The sequence below is a fragment of the Stegodyphus dumicola genome, chromosome X1, assembly GCF_044657685.1.
Source record: "Stegodyphus dumicola isolate Sdum_Otavi_A_Nest chromosome X1, ASM4465768v1".
Classification (NCBI taxonomy): domain Eukaryota; kingdom Metazoa; phylum Arthropoda; class Arachnida; order Araneae; family Eresidae; genus Stegodyphus; species Stegodyphus dumicola.
This window is the reverse complement of record NC_140780.1, coordinates 221,535,323-221,553,298: the sequence shown is the minus strand read 5'-3', so window position 1 is coordinate 221,553,298 and position 17,976 is coordinate 221,535,323. Positions and strand designations below refer to the sequence as shown.

Here is a 17,976-nt window from a genome sequence, read left to right as displayed (position 1 = left end):
ATCCCAAAAGGAGGGAGTTCGAAGAGGAACCTACGAGTTTGCAGACCGAGGATTTAGAGCTGGCGATAAAGTGGCAGTAAGAAATTATCACCACGATGACAGACAATGGAGATTTGGAACTGTCCAATCCAAGGATGGGCAGTTTCATTACACTATAAATGTAGATGGTCAGCTATGGTGGCGACATGTCGATCAGATGCGTGATGGAGGAACCATAATTGATGATGGTGGCATACGTCCAACTTCAGCTCTTGTGATTTCCAAAGAGCCTGATAAGAGTGGAATTTCAGAACCATCCAAAAATAATACAGGTAGATCAGTCTGTGTCACCTTCCGAGCCCAAGATTTTACCGAAAGTTCCATCCACCGGACCTGCTGCTGATACAAGCAGGTTACCAAAGAAACCAGTTGTGCCACAACCTTTGCATCAGTCCACCAGAATTCGACGTCCCCCAGACAGACTGAACTTGTGAAAGGGGGAGGGATGTGGTGTATCAAGAACTTAAAACTGGCACAGTGCCAAGCGTAGAAGTTATTGTAAACCAGAACCAAGACAGAGAATGCTGGTAATATGAGTGCATATGAGAGTAATGATGTGTTTTGTATATAATAAAGTGTAATGTAATTAAATACAGTGTCTTGTGAAAAAAATTACCCACTAATGACATGGGAATCCTGGTTTAATGTTATCCAGATTAATCCTTGATAAATCAGGTTAATATCTGTAGAGAAGGATATAAGCTAACTGCTATTTCTATGTTTTCCCAATCACATTTTGAAAAAAAATTTTTTTTGAAATTTGTCTTCTATGGAACAGTATGCAGTGGATTATTTTAAAAGATCATATCATCAAAAAAAGTGTGCATTAGTCCACATGATATGGGACTTAATTGAGAACGAATAAACAATGGTGATATAATGTGAAAAACTATGACAAGCAAATATATTGATATCAAGTGCGATTTTTGCCAAACACTGTAACTTCTATTGTTTGATTATTTAACTGAATAAGGAGCAAGTTTTTTTTTTCACACATCCACCAGAATGACTGCCACAAGTTTGGTAGGATCTTCATCAGCTTTCATGATCATCAAGAAAGTTTGCAAGCTGCCAATTACTGAGAAAATAAATGAATAAATTACTGAAATGTCAGATGAATCAAAGTCCCACATACTCAGATCGTGAGCCAGTCTCTAATATCCAAACAAAATCCAAAGTTATTTTATTTTGCCAAATGAAGTTCACAGAAGCAGTAAATACACAAAAATACAAAAGTACCATTTTTAATAAATCTTTAAATTTCTTCATAAAAGATAATCCCAGGTTCAAATAGTAATAAGCTTCCATATAAATAATTAAACTTCACCTTTTATTTATTTTAATTGTATATATGATTAAGTACTCAGTCAGGCATTAATTTTTTCCTTCACAATTTAAATAAAAAGAAAATGCAATGTAAAAAAACTAACGACATTTCAGCAAGTTTTTATCTAATAATCTTCCTTAAATTTTGCACTATGTAAATAAAAATCCTCAATACTGCTATAAACCCAATAAGAATTCAGTTTAAAAATGTTAAAAAAAATTAAATAAAAAATTACCTTTCAACCATAGGTATTGGTTTCCAATCTGAGAAGGTTCCACTTATAAAGACTTCTTTACCACCACCATCCCACTTAAATACAGTTGGAAAGCGAGGTTGACTGGAAGGGGTTGCACTAACTGTTGCAGATCTAGGCCTCATATCATCTGCTTTAGTCTACAGATTATAATTAAAACATATAATAAAATTATATTAATCTAATAACACTTAAATTATAATAATAATATAATAATAAAATAATTAAAACACTTAAAAAACTAATTAAAACACTTCAAAAATGGTAGTGGTATTGAATATTTCTTCAAGAACTTTAATAAAAATGTCCTAATACAATAATCTGGCCATTTTAATTTAGTAATTAAAAGTAGATTAAATAACAGAAATATATTAAATGAATACTATATATAGAGATTGAAGCTAGAACAGAATTTCAAAAGTGGAAAATTGTAGGGGAAAAAGGGCTGCTCTCAAACTCGCATGTAGTATGATTTCGAAATTAGAAAACTAGGAAAATAATAAAAACGCTATGCTAAGACATTTTCTAACTGGTACTGAAAAATAAACATAAATAGGTTATTATAAACATAATAAACTACATAATTTATTGAGTACCTTCAGATATGCTATAACTTTTGAGAGAAACATTTTAACTGTATAAATGGTATAATGGTGACGCATCTTATGTAAGTTGGCTACTGTTCGAAAAGACAAAATTCTTCATAACAATGTCAAGGCATAAAGGAGCATCCAAAAAACTTCAGATCAGTTCCTCACTTAAAACTGGTCGTCAGCACCCTTATGCCTATCTCGCATTATTCATAAAGGTTTGCACTATCCAAGCACAATTTTCATTGCAGTTGCTGCTATTTTTTGATCAATTAATAAAAAAGGGAATGAAATAAATCATTGTCACTTTTATGAACATCACTGAACTGCTATAAATCTGCCTGCACCTTTATGAAAAAGAGTTTACAGCCCTTCACCATTATGAAGAACGCTGGACTGGCATGCAAAGTTTTCGTCAATTCATGGCACATATATATGCCACGAAAATTCATAAGAATATATATATATATATTCTTATGAATTTTCTACACTGTAACATGAAAAGTCAGAACAGAATGGAGCTCTACTAGAAAAATAAGGTTACAGGAGCAAGTCTTATTAAACATTGAAGTAAATGGCTATCTCACTAAATTGGTGAGAAATTGCCAAAAGTCGCCAAACTTGGCAACCAGTTAGCAACATTTGGGTCCAGTATCTGTATAACTGTAATTGGTCCTGTTAAGTGAAAAACTAATTGATCTGCATATGTAATTGTAACCGTATATGCTTTCCAGAAATGGACAGTACTGGAAATTTCTCTCATCGGATGGGGAAAAACTATATAAAACAAGAGAGACCTCAGTTTTTGAGGTCACAGTTGAATTCTGAGTATTGATGTCTCCACATGAGTTTTCATATTTGCCAACCTATGACACTCAAAAATCAGGAGATTTTTCACAATAATAAAAAGACTTTTTAAATGATAAAAATATAGTTTTTAATAATGAATTAACTTTAAATAGTAACTAATTCTTAAATGCAAGCAAAACAAAAATACCTTACACATAAAAAACATTTTTATTACTTGCATCGTTTATGAAAAAAAAAAAAAGACACTTTAATCAATGTCAGATTTTGCTTTCTTTAAGAAAGAAACTTCATAATTTTGTTCACAGTAATTGCCACGTAGGCCTGCTTTCGCTAATTAAAATTTTTTCTAATGTGTCATCACTAGTATTAGATCTAAATTTAGTCCTCGTTTTCTCAACAAAACTGAGAATCCTCTCACACTCTGCATTACTATGGGGAACTGTCAAGATGGCCAACACAATTCTAGACAGTTTACTATATTTTAACATTAAATCAGCACCTTTCAATTTTCCAATTAAACTCTACTGGGTGTCAACCTTAGCTGATTTTATAACTTCATCCAAGTTTTCTAATTGTAAACTGCTGTTATGCAGCTGTTGGAACTGTTTCAATTTTTCCTTCCTCTTAGAACTCCTTTCAAAATAATAATAAATATCAACAATGTGTTCATCCATATTTATTGGTAAAGAAGCTGCCCCTTTTTCAGCTGCTAAATTTAAGAGGTGACAGGTGCACCTCATAATCTGAAAATCTGAATTTTCCTTTCTTAAGATGCCTGCAACACCAGTCTTCCAAGCCTACCAATACTGGTGCATTATCGGCACCAAGTGCTAAGCAATTATCCAGAGGGCCTGGATGTCTTTTGTTTAGTTTTAATAATTAGTTAAAGTTTTAATAATTAGCTGTGCTATATTAAAGCCTATCAAATGTCCTTCTAAAGTGGGAACATAAAGTAAACTGCACTCAATTTCTGAAGACTCTGGATCAAAAAAAGAAACAACAATTGGATATAGTTTTGAATCTGTGTTATTGCTTCCATCCGTAGAGAGGCAGAATGGAGCTGTTTTAATGCAATCAATAACTGAAGATTTATTTTTCAAACCCATTTCTTTAACGATTGCACCTGTTTTGATTCTTGCACCTTGAGTATTTCTTAGCGATTTGGCTATCGGGAAACATTTTTCTAAATATAGCTGCAGCATGATCCGATGCATTCAGTGGCAGGTTGTGCTCCAGTAAAAAGGCAGAGAACAGACATTCTGCATTAATAACTTTTTGGTCCTTTGTTTCCGAAGAAAAACTTAATTTTTTCGTTTTTTTAAAAACAACTCATGTTATCCTTGTGTTTTTGTGTACACACATGTTTGAGAATATCCGCCCTTCAACCATGCGAAATCGAAAAATCGCAACGACAGGCGGTACACATCGCAAATTTATTACATTTCCTTGAGGAAATAATGGAAGGAAAGTCAACTGTGTACGATTTTTGAAACGTACACGAGTTTTTCACCTTTCTCGCAGACGTAACAAAAGATGATAATTTCTAAAACTATTTCCCTAAGGCACGTGTACTCACACAACTCAGGACAAAATAAACAAAATAACTAAAGAACGTCCAAATAACAACTTGCTTTGTCCTCATTGGCTAATATATGCCAGCTGACATGCAGTGGAGCTCGAAGTCCATTGGAGAACTGGAGAACGACGTTTCTGGATATGTATAATGCTCTCACTCACAAAGCAGAAGCTATCTCATTCGCAAAGTTTTGTTTTAGATATAATGTAGAGAAAATTCAATTGCTTTCAGACATCCAAAAGCACTTTTTCTTTATTCATATAACAAAGTATTAAGCCAAGTTGCATAAAAATCGTGAGAAATTTTAAGAATAAAAAAAGTCGAGAGAAATATATTGTAAATCGGGTTGGCGGGAGAGAGGTCGAAAATCGGGAGTCTCCCGCCTAAATTGGGAGAGTTCGCAACTCTGAGTTTTGCTGTTTAGATGCACTTTGCATTGTGTTTAACATTCTGAGAAGTTTGACGTGGTAATTACTCATTGTGCTCTGTCATACTTAGAATAGATGTACAAGTATATTTGTGGGAAGTTCCAGAACTGTAAAGTGTTTCTTTTGGGATGACAAATTTTATGAAGTTATCATATCTTCTGTGCGAGTTCAGCCCATTGTGAAACCATATGCACGCAACAATATTTCCCTTTTTATTTATTTATTTTTTGATTTGGAATGAATACAGATTATAAATTTAATAAAAACATCTTGCACTAAATTTTCAATATTTTATAAAATATACAATTTTTCATATGTTTTACCAAATAGTTTAAACATCCACCTGACTTTCTTTTGGCTATCAATGTACATATTGATTTCAAATTTAAAAAAAGAGACATTTTTACTGTTAGTAATGAAATGTTTAACCCCCCCCCATTTAATACTTTCTTTTTTCTAGTACTTCCAAAATTTTTTAGCATCATGACCTGTGTGTTCTCTAGAAAAAAATAAAGTTCCTTTCTAGATGCTCTTTAGAAAAAGTCATTCTCTTTGAAGGAGAAAGAAGGAAGCTAGAAGAAAATAATGCTGTAACAGATTAATAATCAATTAAATTAATCCATAAGTTAAATAAATCTACATAACTGTAAGGCAATCCAAAATATGTTCAAATAATATTTCACTCCTCAACAAGAATAATTTCATGACCCAACCCATGTTTTGGGAATCACTAATTTACTCAGTGTTTAAAATCTGTATTTCCAGAAAGCAGGGCCACCTATTTCTGTAAAATAATGTAGAAGTGCACCTTTATAAAAAAGGGCATGTTGGCATAAGGATGCTGATAATCGATTTCAAGCAGGAAACTGAACTTTAGTTTGTGCATACTCCCTCAGCATATCAGCCTGCCTCAGCCATATCACAAAAATTTCTGTCTTTTCAAACAGCAGCCAACTTGCATAAGGATGTAGCTTTGTAATGCCTATAGCCCATTACGAATCAGTCCCCACTTTCAGAACTCAGGTTCTTATTTTCACCATTGCACCAGAGCACATTATTTTCAGTGCCACTTAAATCATTACCAATTAAGCCTTTTAATTTTACATATGTATATAATTTCATCACAGATGTCTTTCTAAGACCGCAAAACTCACTCAGCTATTGTAGAAGATGGTGCTCATTTTATTTTACCAATTGATATCATTAGATGATCTTCAATATAGTCAGGAGTGTTAATATTTTTCAGGATAAAGAATTCAATAACAGATACCACAGTGTGTTGGTTTTACTGGGAATGCTAGTGTGTTTGGAGTGAGTGTTATTATAGCTAAGGCTTCGATGGCTAAAAGCGGTGGTAATGGTGTGATATGATGAGAAATGGAGCGCTTAATTAAAATTAGCAGTCCTCCTTGTGCATTTCCTCTGGGAGCATATCTTCCTTCAGTAGGTCAATCCCATCTGTGCATGATATAATTGCAGGTTTTGAATGAATTTTGAGGACCAAGCATGTGTTCCTGCATGAGTAAGATGTCAGGACAGAATTTGTGTATGAACTCCTGGAGCTCGTAGGCTTTAGGGAGCAATCTATTTGCATTCCATGCAATGCATGTTAATGATTGGCTGAGATTACTCTGATACATGATTTGAGATTTCACTTATAATTTCCATGACTCTGAAACGAGTACCTGTACTAGCACCAAATGCAAAGGTTCTTTTAAGCTGGGAAAACATAATGCTAAAGGTAACTCTAATGTAAAGGAAGATGTTTTTATGTTCCCAAAAAAATCCAGCATGCCCAGTTAAATTAGTGAAAGGAAGCACAGACGTTGCAGTTAAAAATAAATTTGATCAAACATTTGAAATGGATACTAAGATTCAGGAAATGCATGCACCAGTTTCTGAACTTTGAGCCAACTGCAGTCTGGCCAAATGCCATTTTCTCAGAATTTCTAAAAATACTCAAAGATGACACAAAAGTTAATTTTCAGGGTAGAATTAACAGACAGTTCCTCAAAGTTACTCCCCAGAATGCAGTATATCACCACATAACTGGGTATTTAGATTCTGCATGGGTCGAACACTATGTCATTTTGATGCTTAGAGAGAAGTGTATTAAGGCAATTATAAAACAGCTCCCATTCAAATGTCCTATTGATATTAAGGATGTTATTATTGCTCAAAGATTGAAAACTATTGAGGTCACTAACATGTATCATGTTAAAACCAGAATCCTGATAAAACCTTTTCAAACACATTTCACAAATGTCCCTAGAGCTTAAAAAATGTATGATATTACTGACTTGTTATACACTGCTGGCCATCCAAATGTAACATGAAGAGATATCAACGCCAAATTTATTTCAGACATTACACATAGTATAAATGGTAACTAATTTGAAATACAGCCTTTTTTGAGGTGAGAAAGACAAAAAAATGAGTAATTAGTGTTGCCTCCATGTTTGTCAATAACTGCTGCTACATGCCATGATATTGAGTAAAAGAGGCTTTGGATGTGTTGTTGGGGAATGGCACCTCATGCTGCCTCCACACACAGCCATAGTTCATTGGTGTACATGGTGGGTGCAGCATGCTAGGCTAGGCATCCTCCAGTCATTGACCAAACATGTTCGATAGGCAACAGATCTCGAGAATGGGCAGGCCAGTGTAACAATGCAGTTTGGTGGTTTTGGAAGAAAGTTTGAACATTGCATGCAACATATAGTAACCTGTTGAAATGCGGCCACAGACAATCTTTGAAGGTAAGGAAAGAGAAGGGGAAAACCTCAGAGATATAGCATTGGCTGGTAAATGCATATATAAAGTATACTCGGTGCAGGAGTGGAATCAAATATCACCCCATATCATAACTTTGGGTGCAGGACCAGTATGATAATGTGTAACACAACAGTCAAGCAGCCTCTCTCAATGGTGTCTTCAACCTCTTGTCTGACCATCATGGTACTGCAGGCAAAAGCACGATTCTTCTGAAAATATATAATGCCATTCATATGCCCATCTCTGCTATTCGGTGTACCATTGTAAATGCAGATGCCTGAGATTTAAAGGTAAACCTAATGGACAGTCCATTATTATGTAAACAATGTTCAATTGTTCAAGCAGACACTGATTGTTATGCTAGAGACTACATTCATTGTGATATGGTTGCAGATGTGGCAGTCTGCTCTATCAGTACTATACACACAGTATCCCAATCTTCCCATGGAGTGGTGCAACGAGATGGGTGCAATTGTTCCTGTCCATCAGTCATTTCCTCATGCATCCACCAAATCCATATTCGCTTAACTGTTGCTTGGCTACATCTGACACGATGACTGATTTTCCAAAAGAATCCACAATCTCTGTATGCAGGGATTCTACCTTGGCTGAACTCAGAAACATGCTTGAATGAAGCTCAGTTTTCTACAAGGCATACTGAAGCTGCACACAAAAATCTCATGTGAGATCAATTCATGTAGTCCAAAATGGCAGTCCTTTCTCCTCTACATACAAACTGTGAGAAGAGCTGCAGCTGCCCATTATGTGCACATATGCTGATATTGTAATCATTTGCATATTCCATCGGGTATATACACAATGCAAGTTTCATGCTGCTTGGATGTTTCCTTCATGCTGTTGCATTTAAGATGGCCAGAAGTTTATTTAAAATTACTACACCTTACAAAGGCAGACATGGTGTGGCCCATGAACACAACTGTCAGGACTTTATTGAATTTTTGAATAAATTGAAAAGTGTTCCTAATTCTGGAGTTGTGACAGGATCAGCAGAGTGAAAGCATATTTGGTATCCTAGCGGCCTTGACAAGAGGAAACAACATTGGTGCAATTTGGACCTAAGAAAGTTTGATTTCAAGATTAGGCAAAACAACAACCTTAGTTTGGTTTAGGTTATGAATGCAGTGGCAAATGTTTTCACTATTGAAATTGTAGGTGAAGTTTTTCAATTAATGGAATCTGTGAAGAAACATGAAGAAAAGATAAGAAATGAAGATGATATAACAGAAATTTTTCATAGTGATAATAATGCAAAAAAGAACATTCCACTAACGTGCAGTGAAATCAGTAGTACAGTTTTAAATCCAAAAAATATCACTATTAATAGTAAAGAAATAGACAAAGAAGTTTTTCAGAATGAAAATATTTCGAATGACAATTTAGCGGGAATTCTCAACATGGCAATTACAAGACTTCAGCAACAGAACTTTGTAGCTGAACAAGAAATATCTAATAAATTAACGAAAAAGTATTAACACAAAAAATGAGAAAACAGTTTAAACAACTTAATTCTTACACTGTAAGAATTGTTTAATAAAACAAACAAAAATAAATAAGCAAATATTGAGCATTTTTTGTAAATTTTGATTCCCTTAAGATCACAAATGTTTCATTATACATAGTTATCTCATGCATATCATCCAACTAAATTTAAAATGGTGATTTAAGATCTAGAAATTTCAAAAATCCAGAATTGTCAAAATCTTGAAAATTCTGGATCTCTCATTTTGTACTGCATTTACATTTCAGATATAAAATACATATTTTACACAAGCATTGTTTCATTTATTAAAGAAGATTTAATCTAAATAGCTGTGCCACCAGCAGTTGAGCAGATAAGACTGCCAAACACTAGTAGTTTCAGTTGGTGTCTAATTCCGGGGAATGGCTCCATATGCATTTTTGTAGCTTTCCACATGTATAACAGAAATATGAGCTTATTACCTTTAGAAGTCCTCCCTGAAGGCACTCTTCCTATTACTAGACAGCCGTACTATGCTTTGCACTAATCTAATTAATCGAATAGTCCAAAGAGAATTACTGAAATTTAAATACATGATGCGTCAACATGGTGTGTATTCGGGTAATTTCATATAAACTGTATGACAATATTAGAGTTCCTGTAATAGTATCCAAGTTTTGAAATAATTTTAAAAAATTCAGTTTTAAGAAACATATTAATTGGATAATATTTTATTAACTTTACTATAATGCTTTTTGCCATGTGTATGCCAAATTTTTAATAAGGTAACTGAAAAGTATGACTTCAGTTTTATACCTCTAATGTGAAACAGCTGTAGTAGGAGCATTTATATTGATGACTTAGAAACAGATTTATTAAACCTAATAAAAAGTAACAATTAATGATGCATGCATGCTATACGAGTGAAATAAAAATTATTCTATTGATTTCTGGTTAATTGATTGAGGCAAAGCAATGTGAAAGCTATCTGCCCACTGGAAGAGATTCATTCCTGAAGGATGTTTTCAGGTAAACTGGTTTGCATCCATGTAACACATAAGGAAAAACTCCTATGCTGCCAGCCCATTTGCTGAGATTCAAACAAGGGTCCAGCTACTAACATTTAGTTACTTTATTGCTTGTCCACAGGTGGGCATCATTCCATCAAACTTTTAGATTTTAATGGATGTTGACCTTTTTTATATATATTTGCACAAATATTTAAAAAATTCCAGTATTTCTGTTTTATTTTTCCTGCATTACTATACATTCAGTGTTGTAGGTTTGGTTTGGTTTATTTGATTATGGCAAAACACTCAAGGGTTACTAGCCTAAAGGGAAAGATGCCTTTGTGGAGGACTTTCTTAGGGAAATTGGCTCATATACACATTATGCATAGGGAAAATAATAAAAACACCCATGCAGCTAGCCCGTTCATGAGATTTGAAAATCGGACCAAACTACCAGTGTTCAGCAACTTTCCCGCTTGGCTGCTGGTGGGCCATTCAGTGTTTTATGCAATGTACCTTTTAATATTATTTAAATTAAAGAAAATGAATAAGATCTATGTTTGTATATATAAAGCCTTTTTAAAATCTCTATTAAAAATATGGGTACTTTTCCGTTTTGCCAAGCAGACTTTATTGGCGACAACACACAGCATACACATAAAAAATGCTAACAAATGTTAGTTCTAAAAATTTTTATTTTGAAGGTATGAACATTTTAATATTGCTTAAAATTTTGTAAAAAGATATTAATTTAAGAATTTGCTACGCTTTCAAGGCACAACAGCCTGATTTGCAGTTTCATATCATGTGACACCAAGTGATCTCATCTCACGTAAACTCCGCTACAAAAATCTAATTCTCTCAGTAATTATCTACATTAATTTCAAGTGAAATTTTAAGTTGGAATAAAAGTTTAAATGCAAGAATTATTTCAATTCTTACGAATAGCTTACTCCGAAAGTATGTAAAACCGCAGTGCTTTACCTCGCTAGTGCATTCTCATTAGAATTAATGAATTTAACCCTTGACTTTGCCTTTTCCATATTTTCGCCTTTGGGTGAGTAGTGTGATTGCATCCTAATTGACTTAATTACTGCAAATGGCCTTACGGTACAAAATTGAACTATCTGGGAAAAAATTCTATATAATTGTATACCAATATTGAAAGAAACAACCAATCTGATAAAAAAATGGCTGCGACTTGTTTTGAAAGTCAGGCATAAAAGATTACCAGCGAGGATATTTTGTTTGGTATCAGTTATATCATTTTTGGCGACTTTATCACTTGCGCTGGCAAAATGGAAATGTACCAAAATATGCATAATAAGAAACTGTTAAAAATCTGTCTCAGTTTTAACTTTGAAAAGTCACATGTATCTAGGTTTGCCAAGTCCCAATAAAGGACACTACAAACTATATTTATTTTTGTTTTATTATTATTGTAAATGACTGGAATACAATCTTAGAGTTACTGTTCGTGTGAACAAACAATTTCTTAAAACTTTGAAAACAAATGAAAGAAGTTTTACTTTATTAACTTAGGTAATAATATATTGACTCATTAAACACAAAATATGAATTATTAGAATAACCACTAGAATTCATTTAAACACATTTCATTCAAAAATGTAGAAAAATTTAAAATATTTGAAACTTTTAAAACTAAACTTCTAATTTCTAAAATCATATTTGTTCTGATTTTTGGCAGAAAGTAAGCATTACTTTTTATGTTCTCGACAAATTCTGAATAACCTTCTTTCAAATTAAAATGTACAAATAATTCATTTTTTATAAATTCAATTGAATGCATATTTCGCTCATTTCTGTTCTTTCACATTATGCTGATGCTGCAGGAATTAAAAACATACATGAAACTATTTTTAAAATATTCCTACGTATACAGTCAGAACTTTTCAAAATCATCTGCTATTTGTTTCTTGATGTTTTGGATCTCATAAAATGTTTAGAATTTTGAGCAAAGGTCTTGAATTAATGTTACTTCATCAAAATGGCCATTTATATTCAAATCCAGCTTTTCTTTTTACTTCAAATCTTTGATAACTTAACAAATTTCAGATGTTAGAAATGAATTACTTAACAGACTTAGAACTGGCAATTTGCCAAGTTAGAATTTCCATCAAGGTGTTTTCCTAAGTAAGAAATTGCTGATGAAAGAAATAACAGTCACTGATAATCGTTTAAGATTTTGGAATATTTAATTCTTTTAAATGTTGATGAAAGTCGTAAAATCCATCATACTGAGATTTAAGCTTATTTTTTAAGCCGGTCAAAATACTGAAATCATCTCCATCAGAAGTTTCATTCTTAAATAGCTAAGTTGAATATTGACATTAAATGTTGCAAGAAAAATAAATATATTACAACAATTGATATAATTTCTGTAGAATTATCATCCATTAAAAGCAGTTTGATTAATTGCTTAGAACAATTAGTTGGTCTGCTTAAAAAATAAGAGCTTACGGCAGCCATCTAGTAGGTATGTCTGAGGAATTTTGTTCTACTGCAAGATAATATGCAACTACTTTGGAACCTCAGTGATTTTTTTAATTTAATTTTGAACTGCAGTCACGTTGATTAAAAGAGCTTCAAAGATCAAAATCTGAGCACCAATTTTGTGCAATTCTCAGATGTTCTCTCTCAAAAATAGATAGCTCTATACATGCAGAGAATGACAGTGCATGCAGTGACAAGTTGTGTGCAATGCTGAGTTTCTGCAATTCTCCTTTTTTTTTTTAAGCTAAAACAAATCATTGTGTACATCAGAAAAAACAGTGCAGAAAAAAAAAAGGTAAGTGCTTATAATGGGATGTTTCTTGAATTTTTAATTTTGTTAATTGACGGCTGTTTTGTGTAATTCTTAATGCACTGCCAGTTTTGTAAATGGCTGTTGCCTTTCATATCTTACCTTGATGAAAAATTAGTTGCCAACGGCTGAGCCCTTTTTGGGAAGGAGGTGCAGATAATCAGAGCACCAGTTTTACATATTTGGGTATCTCATATAAATATCCTGTTGAAAGCATTTATTATTAATAGTTAAATACATGCACAGTATTCTTAGAATTTTCTTAGATCGTATTATCTGTGATTTGAGAATGCTACCATATAGTTAGAAAAACCTGATTTAAGAGAATCAAGCAATACCAAAAAGAGAAATAACATTTTACATTAGAAACAAAACAAAACAACAACAACAAATAATAATAATAATAATAATAATAATGAATCTTACATGCATTTCAGATTTTATGCAAAATGTGTGTTGGTGAGTCTAAGGTTGGAATTTTACTGCAAAAACAGAATAGACATGTGTTTCAAGTTTACTGCCTTGCAGTGGTCCCCAGCAATTTGGGTGGGACTAGATTCTACTGGCAAAACCAATTTTATGATAATTCAAGTGGAACAGTCTACTGCCTGAAAATTTTGCTACGAAGCAAATGCTATGAAGCAGTTCTTTATTCTTAGGAATAAAATCAAAATTACACAGGCTTAAGTCTGTGAAGCATGATGGATAATACACCATTTCCTAGCGTCACTAATCATATGAGACCCACCAGCAGCCTAGCGGTAAAAATTGCTGTACGCTGGGAGTTCCAACCTAGGTTTGATTCCAGGTGAACAGGCTGGCTACATGGATGTTTCCATGTTTTCTCCCAATTGTAACACGTATATGAGCTAGTTTCCCTTAGAAAGTCCTCCATGAAGGCATCCTTCCACTTAGGCAAATAGCCCTAATGTGTTTTGCCATAATCAACTAAACCAAAACAATCAAACGAATCAGCTGCAACTTGAAGCTGCACATTATGCATCTGGCCAACTTTCTGCAAAATATTAGAAAGTTCCTACAGAAAGAACTGCCATTTTTTTCTCAAAGCTGACCACATATTTTGTTTAAAAATATAAACAGTAATATTGCATTCTGGTGGTCTACCTGGCCATGCATTATGCTTTAAAACAGCACCATCAGTCTTGCACAAAATTTAACACTTTCATACTTCTCTAGCTATGTTGAACTTTTGAACTTCATGGTAATCTGCAATAATATCTGAAGGCTTTTAGACATTGCACTACAGCCCAGTAAGGTAATGCAAACTTGTTGAATGACTCTTAAAGACCTTGATGCTACTGTTATGACAACTGGTACAGTAAATTTTCATCCAACTCTGCTGCTTCTGTTTGAAAAAACATCACAGCTGTCTAGTCGAGACTATCAGCTAATCTAAGGCTCTGTTTTTTCTATCCATGGGCAAGCACATGAAGGAGATAGAGATGGTCCATTTGCTCTTAAGTAAGTATATGTAACTAACATGTTGTACAAGCAATATTATCTGATGCCATTCTATGCCATTTCTACTGAACCATTGCTCCAATTACAATTTCAACCCAACTAAAATTCTAATAATAAAAAATACTTAAAAGTTCAAAATTATATAAACTCAAAAGAAAAATGATGCTAAATTCGGCATAAGCTGCAGATTCCTCTGTTATGTTAAACACATTCTTTTACAAAAATCCCAAGCAAATCATTGCCTTCTTTTTCAGCTAAATACATAATATCACATCTCCTTGATAACTTAAACTCAAACACTTACTGCCAAAACAACTGTCGTCAATTCCAAATATAATTTAAAAAAATTATTTAAAAGTAATAAATCTATGATAATTTTGAGATAAATAACAAAACAAAATTTGATTATACAATGAATGCTAATCACAAAACAAAATAACCACAACAAGAATAATGAGCAATAATGGTACTAAATACATAAGAATAAAATACAGTTTACTTTAAAAGCAGTATTTGTTTCATCAGCTTCTTCCAGAGATGGCTGATATACGAGTCTCCCTTTCCTAGTTCCACTGCCGAATTCAAATACTTTATCATCTTTGTTTGGTGAAGATGGATACTCAGCATCAGAAGAATAAGCTCTATCACGTTTGTTTGAGCTTGTATTTCCCATTTTCTTTTGAAAGCTGCAAAAAGCTCCATAAGTAAAACAGCTCTTAGAAATAAAAACATAATTTCTATTTTTCCTTTTAAATCATAATAAAATAATAGGCATTAAGAGTGAAACAAATAATGTGCACATATGTATTATTGTTATCAATAGCAACTCAAAGATTCTAGCAATTATTAATATATTTCAATACATGCTATTTTAGCATACAGCCACTCTTACAGTTTTTAGCTAATGGTAAAAGGACAATTTTACAAGAAAATTCATAAGAGTATATTTATTAATAGCACAAAATACAAATATTTTCAGATTCAAGTATGAATATGAAATAATATGACATACTCCTCCTTGCATTCATATTTTAATTCTTAAAAAATTCCAAAATATCTCTGCACTGATGTATAGAAATAAATATACTTCACTTAATACTCTCCAAATTCTCCACCAGTAACTGATATATCACTTTTGAGGAAACTGTAACTACTTCATGCTTTTACCATTACAATTATTTTGATGTAAAATCTGAAACTTCCTATTCAGTTTCACATGAAGTTCTCTATTGTTTAAGGAAATAAATCATTTATACTTATTATACCTATCCCTAAATGCTTGTACATTTCAAGATTTCTTTTGTGGCATGTTCTAAAGAATTAGTACAGTACATTGTTCACAATAAACTCAACCACACACATTTATCAACATTTTAAAAATATAGACAGCATAAGGTAATGCTAAAATTATAATGAAATATAAAAGCTGCTATCATACATTAAAATATTTGGAAAGAACTACACTACGCAGTTTTGTACTTTGTCGCATGATGTAAAGTAGCTATCCACTACATATGTCTAAGGCTGCAAGGCAAGGAAAAACAAGTACTTCATAATAATAGCAGACATAAAGTTTCAGTGACAATAGTTCAATGGTTTGCAAACAGTTTATACTCTAAAAACCTACCAAGAGTCTATTCTCAAAATAAAAATCACATCTTTCTTTCAGTGGTAAATCCAGGTGAAAATTGTTTAACTCTTTCACGACCCCCCCCCCACACGGCCGTACATTCAGACGAACACAACTGCCCCAAAACAGCCGAGATTGCAATCTTGTTGTCTTCCCTCCCCCTAAGGTATGTACAGCAGGTGCAGTTTCCCCAAATGCATTGTATCAATTTACTGCAGAGAGCTTAGCCTAAGAGGTTTATGTGTGGTTTCTTACCTTTAGGTTGTGCGTGACATTTCATTGTTGATTCTTTTTTGGTACAGTGTGCTTAAGGATTATATTTATTTTTAATACATTCCTTCCAGTAAAAATAAGGAAAGTAAAGAAAATCTCAGTCGTGATCATAACAAAGCCAGAGAGGCTCGTTTGTCTGACCTTCAGAATTGGTTTATAAAGAAAAGGGTCAACATCTAATAGAATCTTAGTTAAAAAGTAGAAAAGATGTCATTCCATCTTCACACCTATTTCTGTGTTAATGGATGGGGAGGTGAGGAAATTGCTAGGAAACTGGAAAAAGTATTTCGAGATGTTCCAATATTTTAAGGATACAGGTTAGTGATGGCTTTGGATTTCAAACAGTTAAAATAGTTGTTTGTTCCAACTTATTCCAATTTGTTTGGAACAACTTGTCATTAGTCGCCAAGCTCGTGATGCATAGCCAAATATGTATAGTGAAGGATAGCTAAATCTGATGATGATAGCCGCAAATTTTAAAGGTTTTTCAGATATCGCAAAACAAAGGAGAACTTTTCCAATTAACAGATTTTGTAAAATGTGGTGAAGCAGTTATAAATGAAGATGACATAAAAGAAGTTTTTCATTGTGATGATAATGCTTCTCAGTCATCAATCAATTAATGAATGGCGAAATTTGTAGTATGGTTCTAGATCCATAAAATACTGCTACCAATAGTGAAGAAAATGACATAGAAGTTACTGAAAATGAGAAAGTTTTCATTGACAAGTTAGTCGGAATTCTCGAAATAGCAGTTACAAGACTTCAACAATGTAACTAAACAAGAGATTATGTCTGTCTACAGAACTAAAGAGAAAGTATTATCACAAAAAACAAAGCAACTTAAACAACTTACATTGAAAGAAATGTTTAATAAGGTAAACAAATAAAGTTTTTTTTTTTTTTTTTTTTTTTTTGTAAATTTTGATACCCTTTCGATCATAAATGCTTCGTTATTTCATAAATCAAGATTTCATATTTTTAATTTTATAATTTCTACATGCCATCTTACTAGATTTAAACTGATTATCTAATATCCAGAAAAATTCCAGATCCAGAATCGCTGAAGTCCGACGATTCTGGACTTTGTACTGTAGTGCCGACGAGTCTGGATTTCGGACTTTGTACTGTACATTGATTGAAGTTAGCTGGAATCAAATTTTCGGCCCTTCGGTGGTTGTGGAGGTGGGTAGAAGGGGAGTTAATATTTTTCTATTTAACTTAAATAATAAGTGAAGTCCCACGAGATATTTATTTGGAGAGGGATGCTACTATTATTGTTTTTTCTTTTGTTGGAATAGCAGCAGGGAACACTGAAAAAATTGGATTTGGAAGAAATTAAGCTCAGCTAATACAGCAAATTGAATTTGCCTTTAATTTATTTGATCCCGTTTCTTTTTAGTAGGCTATTATTATCATTATACAGAGATCATACACATTTCTGCACACGGAAATTAAGTACTTTTAAGGACCATTCAT

At 33.0% G+C, this 17,976-nt stretch overlaps 1 protein-coding gene across 2 annotated transcripts in view; it reads right to left on the bottom strand.

Moving 5' to 3' along the window:
• The window catches only part of LOC118193635 (5'-AMP-activated protein kinase subunit beta-2-like), a 60,554-nt gene that overhangs the window by 36,169 nt on the left and 6,409 nt on the right, over positions 1-17,976 (bottom strand). For both annotated transcript variants that reach the window (XM_035364747.2, XM_035364748.2), the window contains 2 exons: positions 15,094-15,280; positions 1,602-1,759 (listed from right to left, as the gene is read on the bottom strand). In XM_035364747.2, coding sequence (XP_035220638.1) covers positions 1,602-1,759; positions 15,094-15,267 — 332 coding nt within the window. In that variant the 5' untranslated portion in view covers positions 15,268-15,280. The remainder of the gene's footprint in view (positions 1-1,601; positions 1,760-15,093; positions 15,281-17,976) is intronic.